Source organism: Penicillium arizonense (assembly GCF_001773325.1).
Source record: "Penicillium arizonense strain CBS 141311 chromosome Unknown PENARI_contig026, whole genome shotgun sequence".
Classification (NCBI taxonomy): domain Eukaryota; kingdom Fungi; phylum Ascomycota; class Eurotiomycetes; order Eurotiales; family Aspergillaceae; genus Penicillium; species Penicillium arizonense.
Window position 1 is genome coordinate 89,174 of NW_019173303.1, and position 17,282 is coordinate 106,455.

The 17,282-nt window shown below is 47.8% G+C and overlaps 8 protein-coding genes across 8 annotated transcripts; 5 read left to right on the forward strand and 3 right to left on the reverse strand.

The window, feature by feature from the left end:
* Positions 1–346: 346 nt before the first annotated feature.
* Positions 347–1,908, forward strand: PENARI_c026G08697 (putative di-, tri-valent inorganic cation transporter; the record flags this gene model as incomplete). Its single annotated transcript, XM_022635987.1, has 9 exons — positions 347–428; positions 481–530; positions 587–631; positions 692–839; positions 894–922; positions 991–1,116; positions 1,168–1,438; positions 1,486–1,565; positions 1,621–1,908. The coding sequence occupies 9 exons, from the start codon at positions 347–349 to the stop codon at positions 1,906–1,908; spliced, it is 1,119 nt and encodes a 372-aa protein (XP_022484155.1).
* A 1,160-nt stretch (positions 1,909–3,068) lies between these two features.
* On the forward strand, positions 3,069–3,749 carry PENARI_c026G01922 (uncharacterized protein; the record flags this gene model as incomplete). The annotated part of the gene is made up of 1 exon (XM_022635900.1): positions 3,069–3,749. One exon carries the CDS (start codon positions 3,069–3,071, stop codon positions 3,747–3,749), a length of 681 nt encoding a protein of 226 aa, XP_022484215.1.
* Positions 3,750–3,810: 61 nt separating this feature from the next.
* PENARI_c026G10658 (uncharacterized protein) lies at positions 3,811–4,203 on the forward strand (the record flags this gene model as incomplete). The annotated part of the gene is made up of 1 exon (XM_022636005.1): positions 3,811–4,203. One exon carries the CDS (start codon positions 3,811–3,813, stop codon positions 4,201–4,203), a length of 393 nt encoding a protein of 130 aa, XP_022484254.1.
* A 142-nt stretch (positions 4,204–4,345) lies between these two features.
* On the forward strand, positions 4,346–4,890 carry PENARI_c026G03706 (uncharacterized protein; the record flags this gene model as incomplete). The annotated part of the gene is made up of 2 exons (XM_022635924.1): positions 4,346–4,696; positions 4,753–4,890. 2 exons carry the CDS (start codon positions 4,346–4,348, stop codon positions 4,888–4,890), a joined length of 489 nt encoding a protein of 162 aa, XP_022484235.1.
* A 684-nt stretch (positions 4,891–5,574) lies between these two features.
* Positions 5,575–7,236, reverse strand: PENARI_c026G03090 (tRNA-ribosyltransferase family protein; the record flags this gene model as incomplete). Its single annotated transcript, XM_022635918.1, has 9 exons — positions 5,575–5,579; positions 5,639–5,787; positions 5,837–6,024; positions 6,076–6,153; positions 6,211–6,268; positions 6,319–6,639; positions 6,700–6,783; positions 6,838–7,088; positions 7,162–7,236. 9 exons carry the CDS (start codon positions 7,234–7,236, stop codon positions 5,575–5,577), a joined length of 1,209 nt encoding a protein of 402 aa, XP_022484205.1.
* Positions 7,237–8,008: 772 nt separating this feature from the next.
* On the forward strand, positions 8,009–9,786 carry PENARI_c026G12400 (uncharacterized protein; the record flags this gene model as incomplete). Its single annotated transcript, XM_022636020.1, has 7 exons — positions 8,009–8,053; positions 8,115–8,250; positions 8,302–8,377; positions 8,428–8,509; positions 8,577–9,253; positions 9,309–9,393; positions 9,460–9,786. The coding sequence occupies 7 exons, from the start codon at positions 8,009–8,011 to the stop codon at positions 9,784–9,786; spliced, it is 1,428 nt and encodes a 475-aa protein (XP_022484233.1).
* A 2,973-nt stretch (positions 9,787–12,759) lies between these two features.
* On the reverse strand, positions 12,760–13,458 carry PENARI_c026G03038 (double-stranded RNA binding motif domain-containing protein; the record flags this gene model as incomplete). Its single annotated transcript, XM_022635917.1, has 3 exons — positions 12,760–12,983; positions 13,238–13,297; positions 13,392–13,458. The coding sequence occupies 3 exons, from the start codon at positions 13,456–13,458 to the stop codon at positions 12,760–12,762; spliced, it is 351 nt and encodes a 116-aa protein (XP_022484221.1).
* A 2,318-nt stretch (positions 13,459–15,776) lies between these two features.
* Positions 15,777–17,154, reverse strand: PENARI_c026G11638 (uncharacterized protein; the record flags this gene model as incomplete). Its single annotated transcript, XM_022636012.1, has 2 exons — positions 15,777–15,951; positions 16,052–17,154. 2 exons carry the CDS (start codon positions 17,152–17,154, stop codon positions 15,777–15,779), a joined length of 1,278 nt encoding a protein of 425 aa, XP_022484150.1.
* Between the last annotated feature and the right edge of the window lie 128 nt (positions 17,155–17,282).

Sequence of the window (17,282 nt, forward strand, 5' to 3'; positions counted from 1 at the left end):
TAATACAAATTCCCATCACTAAATATCTTATACTCACCACGTCAAGTAACGGTCAGGCTCTCCGCATACTTCCCACATACTTCCCTGCGGCCGGAGCTTCAAAAGTTACACGGCCACGGCAACATCGTACCATTGCTTTCTCAATTGAGGCTGGGCAGCATTCGTGCACAAGGCAGTCAATGGTCTGTAAGAACGCCTCTTCCGTAAATAGCTGGGTTCTAGGCTAATTTTCTTTTTCTTGCCTGCATCTGATACCTCACCACATGAGTGGCGCCAACCCGAATCATTTCCCCTTTTCTTTCCAGTTTCGGCTCTTTATTTCTCGCAATTGTTTACACTTAAGATGATGGCTTTGCATCTGTCGCGCTCGACGCGCCTGGCGGTTGTCATTGGCATCTCGACTTGCTTCTTTCTCGCCGAGATCTCGTGTCCGTACTGCTTGCTGTATTTGTTGAGATATGACCATACTGACCTGGATAGTGGGATTTTATACCCATTCAATTGCTCTAATTGCAGACGCTTTTCACTATGTAGGCTGTCTCACGGGTTGGTGCATTCTAGGATGTTTTGGCTGACTCTTTTGCAGCTGAACGATCTGGTTAGCTTCATCATTGCACTTGTTGCCTTGAAGGTGTGTGACAGTTGAACATATAAACGTCTACCTTCCTCTGATACTCGCTCAAACATTCAGAAATCCGAGTGTACCGATTCGCCCAGGGAACTTTCCTTTGGTTGGCAGCGTGCTCAGCTGCTAGGTGCATTTTTCAATGGTGTTCTTCTTTTTGGGCTGGGTATCAGTATATTCTTACAGTCTATCGAGCGTTTCATTGCTCTGCAACGTGAGTCAATCCAGCCTCTTCGTGCAATGCGAGCACTGCTGACCTTACACTCAGATGTTCAAAACCCCAAGATGATGTTCATCGTAGGTTGCGCCGGGTTAGGACTGAACATAATTAGCGCTGTGTTTCTTCATGGTATGTTATATGTCAGGTGTACTACGTAGATTTGACTGACACAGACTCAGATCATGGGCATGGTCATGGTCATGGTCCAGCACCCACGATTGAGGCTCTCCTTCCTCACGTCAGTGAGCAGTGCCAGGATTCTAGCTCTAAGGTATGCATTTCCTACTTGAAGTCACAGCCAAGCTAACCTAATACTTGTTAGCATCATGGCCATAAGCATCTGAATTTCGAGAAACTTTGTCATTCTAGCTCAGGTGGTCACGATCATAGCCATGGCCACGGCCATGATCACGGTGATCTTGGAATGATGGGGGTCTTTGTCCACGTCATTGGCGACGCAATAAACAACCTGGGTGTGATGGCTGCTGGTCTAATCATCTGGCTCGCAGCACCCCATCCCGGCCGCTACTATGCCGATCCAGGTGTGAGCATGTTCATTGCAGTTCTCATCCTTTTATCCTCAATGCCAATCAGTAAGTTTTGCGCTCTAGAAACGAAATTCTAAGCTAACACTATCAAGTGTACCGAGCTGGTTTGATTTTGCTAGAGTGTGTGCCTACCGGTGTTGACATGGGAGATGTGGCCCACGATCTAGAAAGGGTAAACATACACCTCTGGCTTGTCGCCAATCTACACTCACACTGACAATTCTCAGATTCCCGGCGTCAATGCAATCCATGAACTCCACATTTGGCGTCTGAATCAGCAAAAGACCCTCGCCTCTGTGCACATTGTTGTTTCTGAGAACTCCGTCGAGGACTTCATGCGCATCGCTCGCGTCATTAATGAATGTTTCCACGCTTATGGAATTCATTCAGTCACCCTTCAACCCGAACTCTCAGATGAGACTGATAAGGATATTCCCCGAGATGCCGACAAACCTAGTCCTCGATGCCAGGTTATTTGTGGGACATTGTGTGAGGAACTGACTTGCTGCGGTTAGTTGCTCTAAAAGTATAAAGCTGGTCGGGTGACCACAGCATAGTTACTTTTCGAGCACATGTGTTAGATCCTTAGAATTAGTATCTTGTACAATATAATCATGTATTTCGACTTTAATCCGTTCAGGTAACTAGAATTTATTATTTGCTCGCCGTTGGGTACATAGTTGAGCAGGCCTTGCACGGCTTGCATACTATAGGACATTAGCAGGTCCAAAGTGGGTATCAAAAAGGGCAATCTGCGTACCCTTTGCGGTTTTGGTTCTGGTCACAGTGCGGCCAGGGACTCCAGTTAAGATCCTTGCGTCGAGGCAGGGAAATGTTCATCCCATAAAATGAGGAGATCAACTCGTTAGTTTCCCACAGTTTTTCGAAGATTTCCATGACCTTAGGCTCGGTGCGCGCTTCCCAGGCCATCTTCTCGTGTGGGGAGCCATAGGCAAAATACATGCTATCGGTTCATTTAGTCGGGTCATGATATACTGTTGGGAAAACTCACCCTCCCTTGAAACTGACAGGCAAATGCTCCGCTGTCCAAGTACTTTCATCATTCTCATCAAAGCCAAGTTCGAACTTCTTCAACCACTGAAGCTGTTTCTCACGATAGTACTCGGCGCGCTCGGGGCTGATGACGTTCTTGATCACGACGCATCCATTCTGATGAAACTCGTCACGCCAGTCATCGTAGTGTCGCGGAGTGAATGTAACTAAGTCGTTGTTTAGGCTTTGCTGGTAATCAGCTGTAGCCTCGATCTTGGTTGCTGACATGTTGGATTCAGTTTTGACTTTGGATTGATGGCTTTCGATTTGATTTGGAACTCTGAGCTTGAGTTTCTGGAGAAATAAATAACACTTACGTTGATGCTGTTAGCATAGCCAATTTGCACTCTGTTGCTGATATCCCCCACCCCCACTCGGCAGGGCCGGAGCAGGTCCGATATTCAACACTCAAGCTCTTCTCTTCTACCAGAGCTCTCTAAACTTCCTTGGACTTTGATCTGCAGCTCAGGAAGCGGGAAGATTCGGTGGGGGAAATGTGTAGATCGGAGAAGATGCGGGCGGACGATGAAGGTATAACTACATAACCATTTTGTTTGTCTCTCCCATTCATATCTCCATATCATCCATCTCATTCATTCTCCTGAACTACATCTATCCCATCATGCCTCCTCCCGTCCTATCAGCTTACAAGCGAGTTGCCCAGCCCAAAGTCGGCGAGAACGGATATCAAGAGTGCCAATGCGGCAAATCCGAAGTCCTACCCGCCGGCTGGAATGGCTTCAACGCAAAGCCCTTGAAGTCCGATATCCATATCGACCACGATGTTGAAATTGTCATGCGGGATGGAGTACGCCTCTACGCAGATGTCTATCGACCAGCTAATTCGACCGAAAAGATCCCTGCTGTGCTAAGCTGGTCGTTCTACGGGAAGAAGTACAGCGCCCTTGATATGCTACCAATGTGCGTTTGGAAATGCTGTGTCCCACCATCCGACCTGAGTGGCTTAGAGAAGTTCGAAGGTCTCGACCCCGAGGCCTGGTGTCCTCGCGGGTACGCAATTGTCAGCGTCGATACCCGCGGCGCAGGCCACAGCGACGGCCAGATTTGCGTGATGGGTACACAGGATGCTGAGGATGGATACGATGTTGTGGAAGCTCTTGCACAGATGGATTGGTGCAATGGGAGTGTGGGTATGGCCGCCAATTCTGCACTTGCAATCTCACAGTGGTTCATTGCGGCCCAGCAGCCTCCATCTTTGAAAGCCGTTGCGCCCTGGGAGGGGTCTGGTGATCTCTTCCGAGAGCAGTTTTGTCGTGGGGGTTGCTTCTCCACGCAACTTTGATTTGATTGCCAAGGCCATTGTGCGAGGGCCGGAGACTTCAGGCCTTGAGGATTTCGAAGAAATGTACCGTCGCTCGCCTGTGTCAAACCGATTCTGGGAAGACAAGCGAGTGGATATGTCGCAAGTGAAATGCCCTGCCTTTATCCGAGGATTGGATGTCAGCTCCATTCACACTATAGGTTCTATTCGAGGATATTTAGAGGTTCCTCATTCGAACAAATGGATCCAATGGGGTAGCAAGCAGGAGTGGTATGAGTTGTACAGCATACCAGAATCTATGAATGAGCTAGGACTCTTCTTTGACCGGTATCTGAAAGGAAAGGATAACGCATGGGAAAAAACACCCAAGGTTCGATGGTCGCCACTGCAGTTTGGAGATCGTGAGGCAATCGACGACATTGTTCTTGAGGATTTCCCGGCTCCCACCACTGAATACCGACGACTTTTCCTTTGAGACAAGAAGCTCACAGCAAGTGCTCCTTCAACCTATTCAAAAAATCTCTTACGACTCCGAAAACCGTCATAGTGTCGGTGAATTCAACTACACATTTGAAAAAGCGAGCCGATTGATCGGACTGCCTAAAGCTGTGCTGTACATGTCCTGTGAGGACCGCGATGATTTCACTGTCTTTGTGATTTTGCGCAAGAAGGACAAGAACGGCAAAGACTTGATGCATCTCAACTTCCCATTCCATGCCACGCCGATCAAGTCTATCGACGAGATTCCAGAGGCAGAACAGGCGAGTTTGAATCTTCATCTGGGGTCTATGGGTATACTGCGGGCCTCGCATCAGGAGATTGATTCTTCCAGGAGTATTCATCCGCAATTCCCTTTCCATCCTCATAAGCGGCAGGATAAGGTGTCTCCGGGTACAATCGTGAAGCTGGAGATTGGCATCTGGGCAATGGGCGTGGACTTTGAGGAAGGCGAGTCAATCAGCGTGAGGGTAAGTAATATACTGCATACAGCTCAACATTTAAAATGTACTAACTCTTTTCAAAGATTGGGGGTCAGTATCCCAGCATTGCCGAGTATAAATCATTCTCGAATCCCAGACCAGAGCACGAGCTCAATCGGGGCAGACATGTCATCCATTGCAGCGAGGAATACCCCAGCTCCGTCATTCTGCCCTTCATCTGAAGAATGTAACTTGCGAAGATATCTCTATTCGGAGTCTAGATCTGTTTGTGGTGAATAGATAGTCTCAGTGCTGCAACGCCAATATATATCCCGGAGGAATCCGCGGAACTATTTGTTTTTGCAGCAGCTACTTCCCTAGTCAAATGTTCGATTTTTAGTACTTGAACCACCATTTTAATTGCATAAATAATACGTAATCTAAATCGACCAAAAAAAAGGACATGTACGTCGAGCAACTGCAAAAAAAGAAACTCTCCCTCGGGGAATCGAACCCCGGTCTCCCGCGCTTATCGGTTTTAATGACAAGCGGAAATCATCACCACTAGACCAAGGAAGATTGAATGACCGAGTTACTGCTCGACCACTTGGCTGGTTGATGTAACGTTTGGGAATTTAGGGCTACATAAATGAACTGAGTGTTAAACATGATGAACATTTTCCATGCCCCCCACTATCATTAAAAACATATACTCGCCTAGCAACCGTTGCAATAAATATACTAACTCATAAGTATAATACCACTCATAATATACTGAAGAGGCTATTGTTCAAATAAGAGCAATGTAGTCTTGAAAAGGTTGTATAACAACAAAACACTTGATGTAACTAGGAACGCTGAAATGCATGTGCTTCTCTATGCAAAAAACCGAAATGTCATCAGCTCGCCTTCGAGTCTCTTATCGTTTACACTAACGATAATGCCGTTATGAGTCTGCCAACAAGTCCACCCCAACACCACTCAAGGCACCGATTGCCCAATCGGGGTACTTGGACTTATCACCTTGGTAGATGTTCGAGAAGAACTTGCGAAGGTACTCTGGGTATTTGTCCTCTATGATGGCCTGTCGGATGTTTCCCATCATGGTTAACATGAAGTGAACATTGTGAATTGTCAGACTGAGAATGTTAGCAACAGCACAGGAAAAGGGGAGAAATCAAAGCATACAGATGAGCACCGACTGTCTCTTTAGCGGTGATATGGTGCATATATGCTCGGGTGAGCCCGAGACCTCCTTGATCAACTGGACGACAGCAGGTGCAAGTGCAACCTTCCTCGACTGGTCTAAAGTCCTGGGCGAAATGTTTGCGACGTAAATTGATGGTACCAGAAGAGACAATCGCATCGCCAAAGCGCTGATTGAAGTCAGTACGAGTATCTCCAATGGAAAATTTGACAAATCCTACCGCTGTGCGTGTCGGCCAGACACAGTCAAACATGTCAGCGCCAAGAGCCACCGCGACGACAATATCTTCGGGGTATCCCTGAATCCCCCTATATTAGCAATTCAAGACAAAGTAACGGTTGTTATGGAGACATACCACACCCATGACGTATCTAGGCTTATTTTCAGGCAGAAGTCCTGTGCATGTATCCACTCTGTGGTAGGGTTAGCTCGTTGAAAGCAATCTGCAGAAGAAGAGACGAACACTTTGCAGAACTCCTCCTTGGCCTCACCACCGGATAGACCTCCGATAGCAATTCCAGGAGTATCTCGCGCGACCATCTCCTCGCAGCACTGTTTTCGCAATTCAAGATCCAGACCACCCTGAATGATACAGAATAGATTTTGCTTCTCGGGGTATTTATGCTCTTCGATGCAACGATCTAACCATCGCACGGAGCGCTCCATAGCTTCCTTGATACGGGCATGATCTGGAGAGGTAGTTGCGATAACATCGTCTAGTTGCATAATGATATCAGAGCCGATAGAGTTTTGGAGAGAGATGGAATGTTCGGGGGTAAGCAACCTATCAAGAGGTCAGTAAGTTTTTGTTCAGCGGGCGCTGCATTCGAGCGAAGATACTTACATGGGTGAGCCGTCGTGAGGACTGAGGAATCGCACTCCTTCTTCTGTAACCGTCGCCAGCTTAAGCAGGGACACCATTTGGAAACTGTAGTGGTGGTCAGTACGAAGGGCATCCACACTTTAGGGCATTATATCTCACCCTCCACTATCAGTCAAGAGATTCCGATCCCAGCCTTGCAACTTGTGCGCTCCACCCACAGAGTCTAGCACTGCCTGACCAGGCTTCAACCCAAGATGGTATGTATTATTTAAACAGAGCATGCATCCTGTATCGCGGAGCTGGTCGTATGTCAGGCCTTTGAGCGATGCCTGTGTCGCGACGGGCATGAAGATCGGCAGAGGGACTGAGCCATGGGGGAGGTGGAGGGTACTGGCACGGGCTTTGGTTGTCTATTGAGGAACCATTAAATGATGAATTAGATCTATGCCAATGTAGTTTTACAGAGTACAGAAGAGAACATACCGAACACTTGGCGTGACGATCAAATGTCAATGCGGAGGGCATGGCTTTCCGGGCGGGTTCGGCGGTAGTTGACATGGTAGCAATGGACACTGACAGAGCCTTGCGTGTAGTTCTAGGATATCTGGCTAGTCGGTGGCATAGCATGAAGCAGACAGTGTGGGGTGAATGTTTGCGACGCGAACATTTTATCTGATAAGGTGTTTGTCTGGTTTGCATTGCCTGAGGCTCTACACTTTCTGACTTGAACTTACACTATGTTTCCCTGTGATGTTAGCTCGGGATTTCTTAACCATTGCATGCTATTAGAGTCCAAAGAGACTTGAAGTCCCTTTGTGGCTTTAGAGCACGATGCCAGTGATGGGACGCAGCCATCGGAAGATTCACACAAAGTGAGAATAAGATTAACTTAGATCGTGGTTTTGACTCCAATACTGAATCTGATATTTACTTCGTTTAGTGTGCTTAATTCTGGCATGACTTTGGTCTGATTTGTGTACGCATTTGACTACGCAGCGACCTCGGACCTCTAAATTCCAGTGTGGAGATCCGGGGAACCCCCGATTTCAAACAAATCTCACCCAATTGAGTCCCTTCAGCGAGGAAACTTAGCCAAGAAATTTAAGCATTTGAAACGTCGTAGCATGATTCAATTCCGAAAGTGTAAGTCTTGAACCGACTACCATTGACAAGAATTCGGAGGAATGCCGAGTCAGTTTAGTGCGGGGATCCGAGGCCTTAACTCGAGCCAAGAAATGAAAGAAGGAAAAAAGCAATAATGCGGGACTCGCAATTCCCCTAATTTCTGTCATTCTGTCACTCTCTTGTGTGCTTGCCAGTCCCTGTCAATATGGCACCAGAAAAGTATGTACAGGATGTTGAATCTGCCTCGGAGGTCTCGTACTCATTTACCCCTTGTTCATGTGTTTATTGCAAGCCAGCTAACACCAATGCAGGTTGTTGTCAACGCTGAAGCTATTGGCACTGCTCTTGAAGCGCGAGAAAAGGCCCTAGTCTGGAAACAAGACCTGCGGATTGTTCCTCTGTGTGCTGCTATCTACTTACTTTGTTATCTTGATCGGTCAAATATCGGTATGCTTAAAATCCCAACAAGCAAAGCAAATTTGAAGCTGAGATTGTCAGGAAATGCCAAGATTCTTAACTCGGATACTGGCAATGACCTACTAACGGAGACGAATATGACCTCGTATCAATTTACGTGAGTGTATCGATGATAGACCGCCCAAGACAGACCGCTAACTTCAAAAGAATCGCATTGATGGTTTTCCTAATTGCATATGCACTGTTTGAAGTACCCTCAAATTACTTCTTGAAGAAGCTCAAGCCAAGCGTACGTTCACACGCTCTAGCATGACCTCCATTGCTATTTGGCATGCATTGAATAACATGAAAAATAGCGATGGATTGCCTTCCTTATGCTCTCATGGGGTGCAACAACCATGGGTCTTGGAGGTGTACACAACTACGCTCAAGTAACCGGATTACGATTCCTACTAGGTGTAATGGAAGCCGGTCTGTTTCCTGGTTTCGTCTACTACCTAACATTTTGGTACCGCAATTCAGAGCGATCTATCCGTGTCGCCCTAATTCTTGCCTCAGCAACTTTGGCCGGAGCCTTTGGTGGAGCTATCGCATTTGGAGTTGGTCATATGAATGGTGCTCATGGTCTTTCTGCTTGGAGGTGGCTATTTATTATTGAGGGAGCACCGTCATGCGCTTCTGCCGTTCTGGTCTGGTTCTTTCTACCGGACTACCCCGAGACTGCAAGGTGGCTTTCTAGTGAAGAAAAGGAGCTTGCAGAGCACCGTTTGGCCAAGGAAGGATCGAAAGGCTCTGCTAGTGCCATGTCATGGGAGGATGCAAAGGGCACGCTGACGGATTGGAGATTATATGCTCATTATGCGGTGTACTTCGGTATATCTACACCATTCTCGAGTCTTTCTCTTTTCACACCAGCTATTACTTCTGGCTTGGGGTACTCCAATCTACGTGCTCAGTTGATGACCGTGCCTCCGTATGCGGTAGCCTACGTTGTGACTGTGATTGTGGCTTGGTCTGCAGACCATTTCAACAGGTATAATTTCTGGGATTAAGATCATATGGTCACTAAACTAACATTCTTGGATTAGCCGTGGTCTCCATTCCGCTGTTTTCTCTTTCATTGGTGCAATGGGTTTTCTCGCATCTGCTGCTTTGCCTGCCAGTTCCTACCAGGTACGAAAAACAAAACACTGGAACGAACACCAATAAATCAGCAATATTGAACTAACCCAAAACCAGAGTCGCTATGGATGCCTCATCGTTGCAGCTAGCGGTTCCTTTGCATGTATTCCACCGTTACTAGGCTGGCTCTCCTCCAACCTCCGCTCAACTGCAGGGGCAGGACTCGCAATTGCACTGAATGTTTCATTCGGCGCCCCAGGCCAAATTGTTGGAGTGTGGATTTATAAGAGCGACGAAGCAAAGAAAGGGTACCCGACCGGCCATTGGACCAACGCAGCGTTGCTCTTGTTCGTGACAGCTGGCTGTATTCTATTGAGGCTTTACTACGGCTGGAGGAATCGCCGCGGAGATGGGGCAAGGGATGGAACCAGATTCGCATACTAGATAGATTGGTGTGGAGACGTGCGGAGAGAAAGTTGATATGTAGAAATGATTTATTCTTGGCTTCCGAACTGCAAAAATGGATCCATGAAGCCAAGGCTTACTCTGATTGATGATGAGATAGATACTGATTAATATATCCATGACATCTGATGAACCTTCAATTTGTAAATAATGATAGAAATTCTCATGTAGGGAGTATGCAAGGCTTGGATTTCTACTGTACACGCCGCCCGAATTTTCCCGGCTCATTTATATAGCTCACACAGGCCCAAATTTGCTCTAAAATAATCAATAATCGCAGCATTGATCAATAACAATCATCTTGTTGGCGTTCTTCAGATCTAGCACCCACCACCGCCTCCACATCCACCCGAAGCCGCTCCCGCTGCTGCGCATGCAGTAATGGCAGAATTGTTCGCACGGCGCTTCTTTTGTTTCTTCAGATATTTCTCGTAGTCTTTGCCGTATTTGTAGCGGCCATAGGTTTCGTTGCTATATCCCACTCGCCGCGGGGGTAGAGAATCATATTGTACGTCCCGTGATGAAACGAAACACATAGCGTGATTGGCTAAATCACAGGCTGTAATTGAGGAAAGATTGTAGTATTTGAGGTGTCAACTGTGAGATACTCTGTTTGAGTCTGGAAATGTAACGTGCGAGGATGTGGAGGTAATCGACACTAGGACCTCTGTCTCAAGTTATATAGTGCTCATTTTACTATCAGAATATTTGGTGTATGCCTAATTCGCGAGTAAGTTACCTCCTTTAAGTTATATCTTGATTTGACTTGTGGTCTCGTATGTCATGAGCGACATAGCCACCGCCCGAACATGGCTGAGTGTCATGGCAGCCTAAATTGGATGGTGGATCGGTATTTTATCTTGGTACGGGCGCTAGCTCCAGCAAGAGTATGGACGATCAGACTTTTGCTGATCATTTGTGTACTTGTCAAGGCAGATTGTTCAAGCAATCAATAATGCCAATTGATCACCATGAAATATTCCACGCTTTGGCACCTCTGACTCAAAGTAAAAAGCCGTTGGATTGCCTCGGTAAGAGTTGGGGGAGTTGGGGGAGTTAGGGTTCGCTAATGATTAGAGTTCGGAGCAATCCACGGTTCCATGGTGAGTTAAAAACAACCCAACAACATCATGTATACTATACGTTCAGAACGAGCATCTATTCTGGCCCCAATGTTATGGGAATTTGCGAATTATAAGTCGCCGAATTTCCCGTCAAAATGCTGCCCAACATGGATATGCAGCGGAGATTAGTGTTTGGCTCGACACATGGCAACGCTATCCCACCTGCGGCTATGCAATTCAGAAGCCGGAGGCCAATGCGGCAAAGATCCCGCAACGCTCAACAGGACCTACAAGGAACATTACAACGTCCTGATCGGGATGACTAGAGGGTATAGTCCCCGCCAATATATTGAACCTATCAAGGCAAAGAGAATTAAAGTCCACTGAGAAGATGTCCTGTCGATATTCTGTAGTCCTATAGTAACAAACGAGAAAAGAGACCAACCTGATAGAAGCCGAGCCCCGACCAGAACAGTCCAAATTCAGTACCATCCATGTATGATACCAATATAATAATAGCCCCAATCCAGGTCCATGTCCAAATTGCCCAAACCCAGCACAGCCTAACAATAGACCAAGTAAAGAAACAGACCAAAGAAACTCCTTCTGTCAAACGCATTCAACTGAGACAAACGAAAAATAAAATAAATAAAATGAAGCAAACAAGTGGATGGAGAACGAAGTCCTCCAAATTCCAGATTAATCACCCAGAAAATGAAAATCCATGTCCTGCGTTGTTCCTGTACTGCCCTCCTGACTTTTGCCCTTCTGCCCATTGCCTGTGCCAATGTGTCAGGTTCTAAATTTGGGCGAGTGGCTTTCTGTTCGTGGTAGCGAAAACCAACAAGCATTTGTCTGGCTCCAGGGGTAAGCAGCCGACATGGCAGGGAAGGATTATATTCCTTGCAAGTGCCATTCTGGATCTGTAATTGGAATGCGCCAAGGTCGTACTCCCGAGCCACGCAGCAGCAGGTGCGTCAGGTATGAGCCATCCATGGCGACGCACAAGTCACTCTCAAAGGTCAAAACACATTGTAGTCACTTGACCCGACCCTCCACAAATGAGAACCACAAAGTATATCCCCTGTTTGCTTTTTTTGCCTCAAGGCAAATTAAGATTCCAAAGCACAAACAAAAGCACACACACCCTGTCTGATCCCCTCAAGACGAGGAGTAGAAAAAAATATCTGTCGGCAAATGATGCTCCAAGGGAATCGTAGTCCCAGACCTTCTTGGCAAAATCCGGGAAGCGCCGGTCTCACACGGGGCCCAAATCCCAAGACACCGCATTGTACCTGGGCCATCGGGTTCTCGGGTTGGGTGGGTATCACGACGGACGGGTTCAGGGTTCCACAGGTGCGAAACAAGGTAGTGACCTGCATTGAAACCCGTCATCTGTCAAGGATGCGGCATGTGGCGTAGGTGAAAAACTTGATCGTCTTTTGTTTGGGGCAGTTTATCCATCCCGCGACTAAGACGTAGACAGTGCATGGCAGATGATCAATATCCCTTGTGGGCAAATCCTCCAGAAACCGAGAACGGCTACGATAGTCGTCGGTCGAATAATGCATGCATCCAGCAGAACTTCGGGGAAAACGGACGTCGACGTGGGAAAAGGGAGGCAGGGTTGGGTGCGGTGAGAAGATTTTTTTTCCCTGCAGCACAAAACCAAGTGAGAAAAGCAACAGCAAGGGTATGTTTTGCAAGGACTGTGGATCCCGCGCCCAGGACGAGTGGCCGCAGCTGCTAGCAGCAATTGAGCACGAATCAACACACACACATCTATCCAATAAAACAGGGATCCTGGGACAAGGAAGAGAAATTTGGTAAAAAACACAAGAAAAGAAGAGAAAGCCACCCAAGAAGAGTAAGGAAATAAAGGATTCACTCAGAACCCACCAGCACCACGGCCAAGACTGGTCGATTGCTGGGGGAAGAGTTGTCCCTGATAGACGGTCGAAGCTCTAGGTTGCTGGCTCAACAGCTTCAGGGCGACCTCGGCGGCGTCTTCTTTGGCATTGTTGACGAACTGGCCGTCATACCAGTAGCGGGCAGCGATAGCAGTCGGGATGCCCTGTACGGTGACAGTACTAGACCAGGCAGTACGACCTCCTGTATTCCAAATGGAAATTAGCATCTGTCAAATCAGAAACTTAAAAGTCGGTGTACAAGTGATGGGGGGCAATAGAGGGGGCGATTCTCTCTCGTTCTGCAAGACTCCACACCCTTCCTGCAATGCCGAGACACACACAAGGCATAGGCAACGCGTATGTACTGAGTCGACAGGTATCAGATAAAATAGAATAAACCCCGTGAGAGGAAATGACGGTGGGAAGAGGAAGAGGGGCAGAGTATCGGGTAAGTACCTCGCCGATCGGAGACGATGTTGAAGACAGGAGGAGTCAGCTTGGTACTTCTACAGTATGCTGATGATAGTCAGTCGGGTAATATTGTTAAGCGTCAATTGTGTTGGGCTCGGGCTGGGGTCTGGACACGCATTTGGAGGGCTGAATGGCTTACCATCGAGCTGATCTTGCCAGCTAGGCCGGCTGCCAACGCTAGTCCCTTGAGCACTGCTGTATGACATCTTGAGAAAGGTAGGGGCTGTTGAGAGTTGCAATTGAATTATGGAGTGGGATTGAGGGGAAGATGTTGAGAGTCAAACGTAGAACTCAATTGGGGATAACAGAGATGTATAGAAGAAGAGAATGGGTCAAAGAACTCCAAGGGACGAAGATATACCGGAAGAAAGAAGAGAACAACCTCGATTGGACCCGGTTGGAAGCTGTAGAGGTCCTTTTAAATGTCCATGAAGGACTATCATGGGGAGCGGGGAGTCATATAAACAGTGGGCCATATCTTCAAGGCCAAAAAGCCGTTCTCGCATGGGGGGTTTTTTTTGACTTTTTCATTTTCAATTTTGATTTTTCCCTTTATTTTTTATTATTATTTCCCCCTGGGAACAAACAGGAGCCTAATCGTCAAACCTAACGGAGCGGGCTTATGCATGTCGATGTGGACATGGCAAAGCGTCAACTAAATCCCCCCCCTCCTTTATCCACCAGTCAAGGAGGGCAATGGGAAGAACATGCGGATCATTTGAGGCTGCAAGCTGGAACGGCCCGGCGCACGCCGTCTAAAAGCCCTTGAAGAAACGCTAGACATCACAGTAAGGGCTACTAATAGCCGGATATGTCCATCCCACATAAGTAATAAAGGGAAGATTGACTTCTCTCAAGGGCTCCAGGGAAAAAAAAAAGAGACAGCTTTTCAGGAGATCGGATGCGGATTGGATGGAAAAGTGAACAACTCAGAGAACCCCACGTTGATTTTCCTTTTTTTTTTCTTTTTCGGTCTCGCCTCTATAATCCATTTCGCTCCTTATTATAAGCCATCTCCGAGCTCCAAGTCGAGATTAATTTCAACCGAATCGGCGGAAAGCCTTCTGGAAACCCTGAGAGACTGCATAAGGGCTTGAATCTCTGCCCAAAATGCGGAGCTAAACTAGTGCATCTTTTGTTCTGAATGACGAAGATGCCCGAAACGAGAATCCGTTCCCCCCTTCAGGTTGGGCCGCACAAAGTATTGCCAGCTCATCATAGAGATTTGGGGAAGCCGTTTACATTCCCCCGAGATTCTTTACCAAAACAACCGGGCCGCCCTGCATGGGCAGCATGAACGCTGTCTCGGCCCAGAAAGAAGTATATTAGAATGACGCGAGGGCGATATTCGGAAATGTCAAAGCGTGTCGCGCATAGACAAAGGTACGAAGAGCGTCATTAACACGCTAGTCCGAAAAAATGCCTAGAGGAACACGAAATGCAATGTCATTCTACCATTCAAACACTATGAAGCCTCGAAAATGCCGAAAGCATCAAGCCATTCCAGTCGGAACGAACGGGAGACTCTCGCCTCCCTTTGGCAAAGCGAGTTGGGCATTCATGCAGAGTAAATAGTCATCAACCATGGTTCTCAGTAATGCGGCTCTATGCACGTAACACGTCGATGTTCGACAGAGGACTAGGCACATCAGGGCTGTTCTTCTGCTCAACGGGCCCCGCACAGTTTAAGCACTCGCAGGCGCTAATTAGCCAAGAATAGCCGGAGTAAACCCCAATGACGCATCGCATTGGCTGTTTTGGACTAAGGCAGCAAGGCCAGCAAGGGCCCTTGGGCTGTCAGTCGCGCTAAAATTGAAAAGATTCATTCAGAGCCAATCGATCGCGAACAATAGATGTGCTTTTTCTTCCCTGCGCTAGTCTGGCGTTTCCCCTGTTTAGGGGTGTGGGGGATACATACTTGGAAGCGCTGATAGCCAGTCAATATCTGTATGTACTGTAAGAACCATGGTGAACCATGGTTCATGCCTACAGAAGTACGGTGTATCTACTGTAGCGAAGCGGTCAGACTTGAACTACTCGGTATGCAACGCCAGCATAGCAACGCACGAGGGATGTGTTCATGTACACGCAAGCTGATAAAAGAACAATGCAATGCAAGATGTGATGAACCCCCCGCTCCAAATCCAGATGCAATATGGAACCGCCGTAAGCTGCCCCTTTCAGTTCCCTGTCAGATCCGGATTAGAGGATCGCCCGGACTTGGGCTTCTCGAGACCCGAAGTCCCTTTCAGCCGAATGAGAAGCCAGCCGGATCAGAAGACGGCACAAAATATAAATATAAATAAAGAAAAAATAATAGAAAAATAGCCAAAAAAGTGGCAAAGCAAGAAAACAAGTTTCAAAAGCTAAGCCAGAACAAGAAATGAACCACACATCGTCAAAGTCATTAGGTCGTTAAGAGACTATCAAGTCTCCCAAAACATCCCGGTCAATGCAGGATAGAACCGGCTCACACCTCTCACCTATGGTTCATGAGCCATCTACGCCATAAGCCCCTGGTCGCTTAAGCAGATCCTCGTCGCTGAAGTACTTGGCCGATCAGGCGCCGAGGGCCCATGCGCTCCAAGCTCTTCGTCAAGTGCTGAGCGGGGAGCATCCACGAAGGCTGGCGCTCCTGATGCCAGTGACGACGAATGCAATCGTCAACTAGCGCCACAATACCTGTAGCCACAATCACACTACGCAAAGTCCATCAGCCTCACAGAAAAAGAAATGAAAGATAAAAATAAAAGAGGGGAAGCTCAAGGTAAAAGCCATAGCAAACAGACGTGGACTTACTCGGCGATGTCAGGCATCCGCTGATAAACCGAAGGATCACTGATCCACAATGATGACGGCGGCACCCAACCCCCCTTGCTCTCCTCCTCGACCGCATCTAGCGGCGCGAGAGTATCCGGGACAAGATGGGCAATGGTCTTGGAAGTGCGCGTGTCAATCAGGAAATACGACACCTCGTGCAGATCGCCCTCTTTGCGGAACTCGCGTCGCCACTGATACTTCGTGGACCAATACTCATACTCGTACTTCTTGTTTAGGCCAGGTCCTTTCCTCTTCAGTTCGACGTGTGCATAATTGGAGAATTCAAGGAGGATGGTATCCACCAGCGTTGACCTCTCGGTTTCGGTACCTGGTTCCTTTTCTCCTTCTACATCTTCACTCGCACCTGCTTCGTATCTGGCACTCTCGCTGTGGACATGGGCAGGCTCAAAACCAGAACCTTTTCGTTTAAGATCACCATGCGCTGCTGTTGCGCTTGTTGAGGGTGCACCGTTGCTACTCAAACCAGGCCGCAGACTGGCAAAGACGGTACTCCACGATCGACGGAAAGCAGGACGTCTAACATGACCAGAAGAGACTTCCCTCCTTGCTGAATGGCATACCTCCCTGCCCGAATCACGGCAGTAGCGACGAAAGGAGAATTTCCGCGAGAACAGATCATACATGCGGAGATGGAAGAGGATGACATCGCGCTGCGAGCCATCCCGGAGGTGGACGGGAGTGTCGACGCGCAGGTTCATATTGCCATCGATGGTGGTATCGTCATGGCGGATAAGTAGCCGTCTCGACGAAGGGAACAAAGGTGCGAAAGAGGAGGGGGTTGAAGGGATAGCGTCAAGTGGGAAGAATTCTTCCCGCTCGTGTACTTCATAGCGTGGTTCCTCTGGCGGGAGATCTGCGGCTGAACCTGTCGATGAAGCGTATGTTGAGACAGAGTCTCGGGGTCTTGGTCCTCGTTCTTCGTATACTACTGGCTCGTCTTTTTGTTTTGTGCTTGGATGGTCGCTCAGGGCTGTTGCCGCGGTACTTCTGGATGTCGAGCTATCCGTTGAGCTGGAACTGCCGCCACCAGGGCGATCTTGGCATGATTTATAGGAACCCATTGTGTAAAGTAGATGTGTAATCTGTGTTGTAGTTGTCACTGGTCCACAGTGAACTGGGAACAGGGAACGGGTGGAGAAGGGGTGAGTCGGATATAAGGCGCAAGTTAGCCGTAAATAAGCCGTAGGTG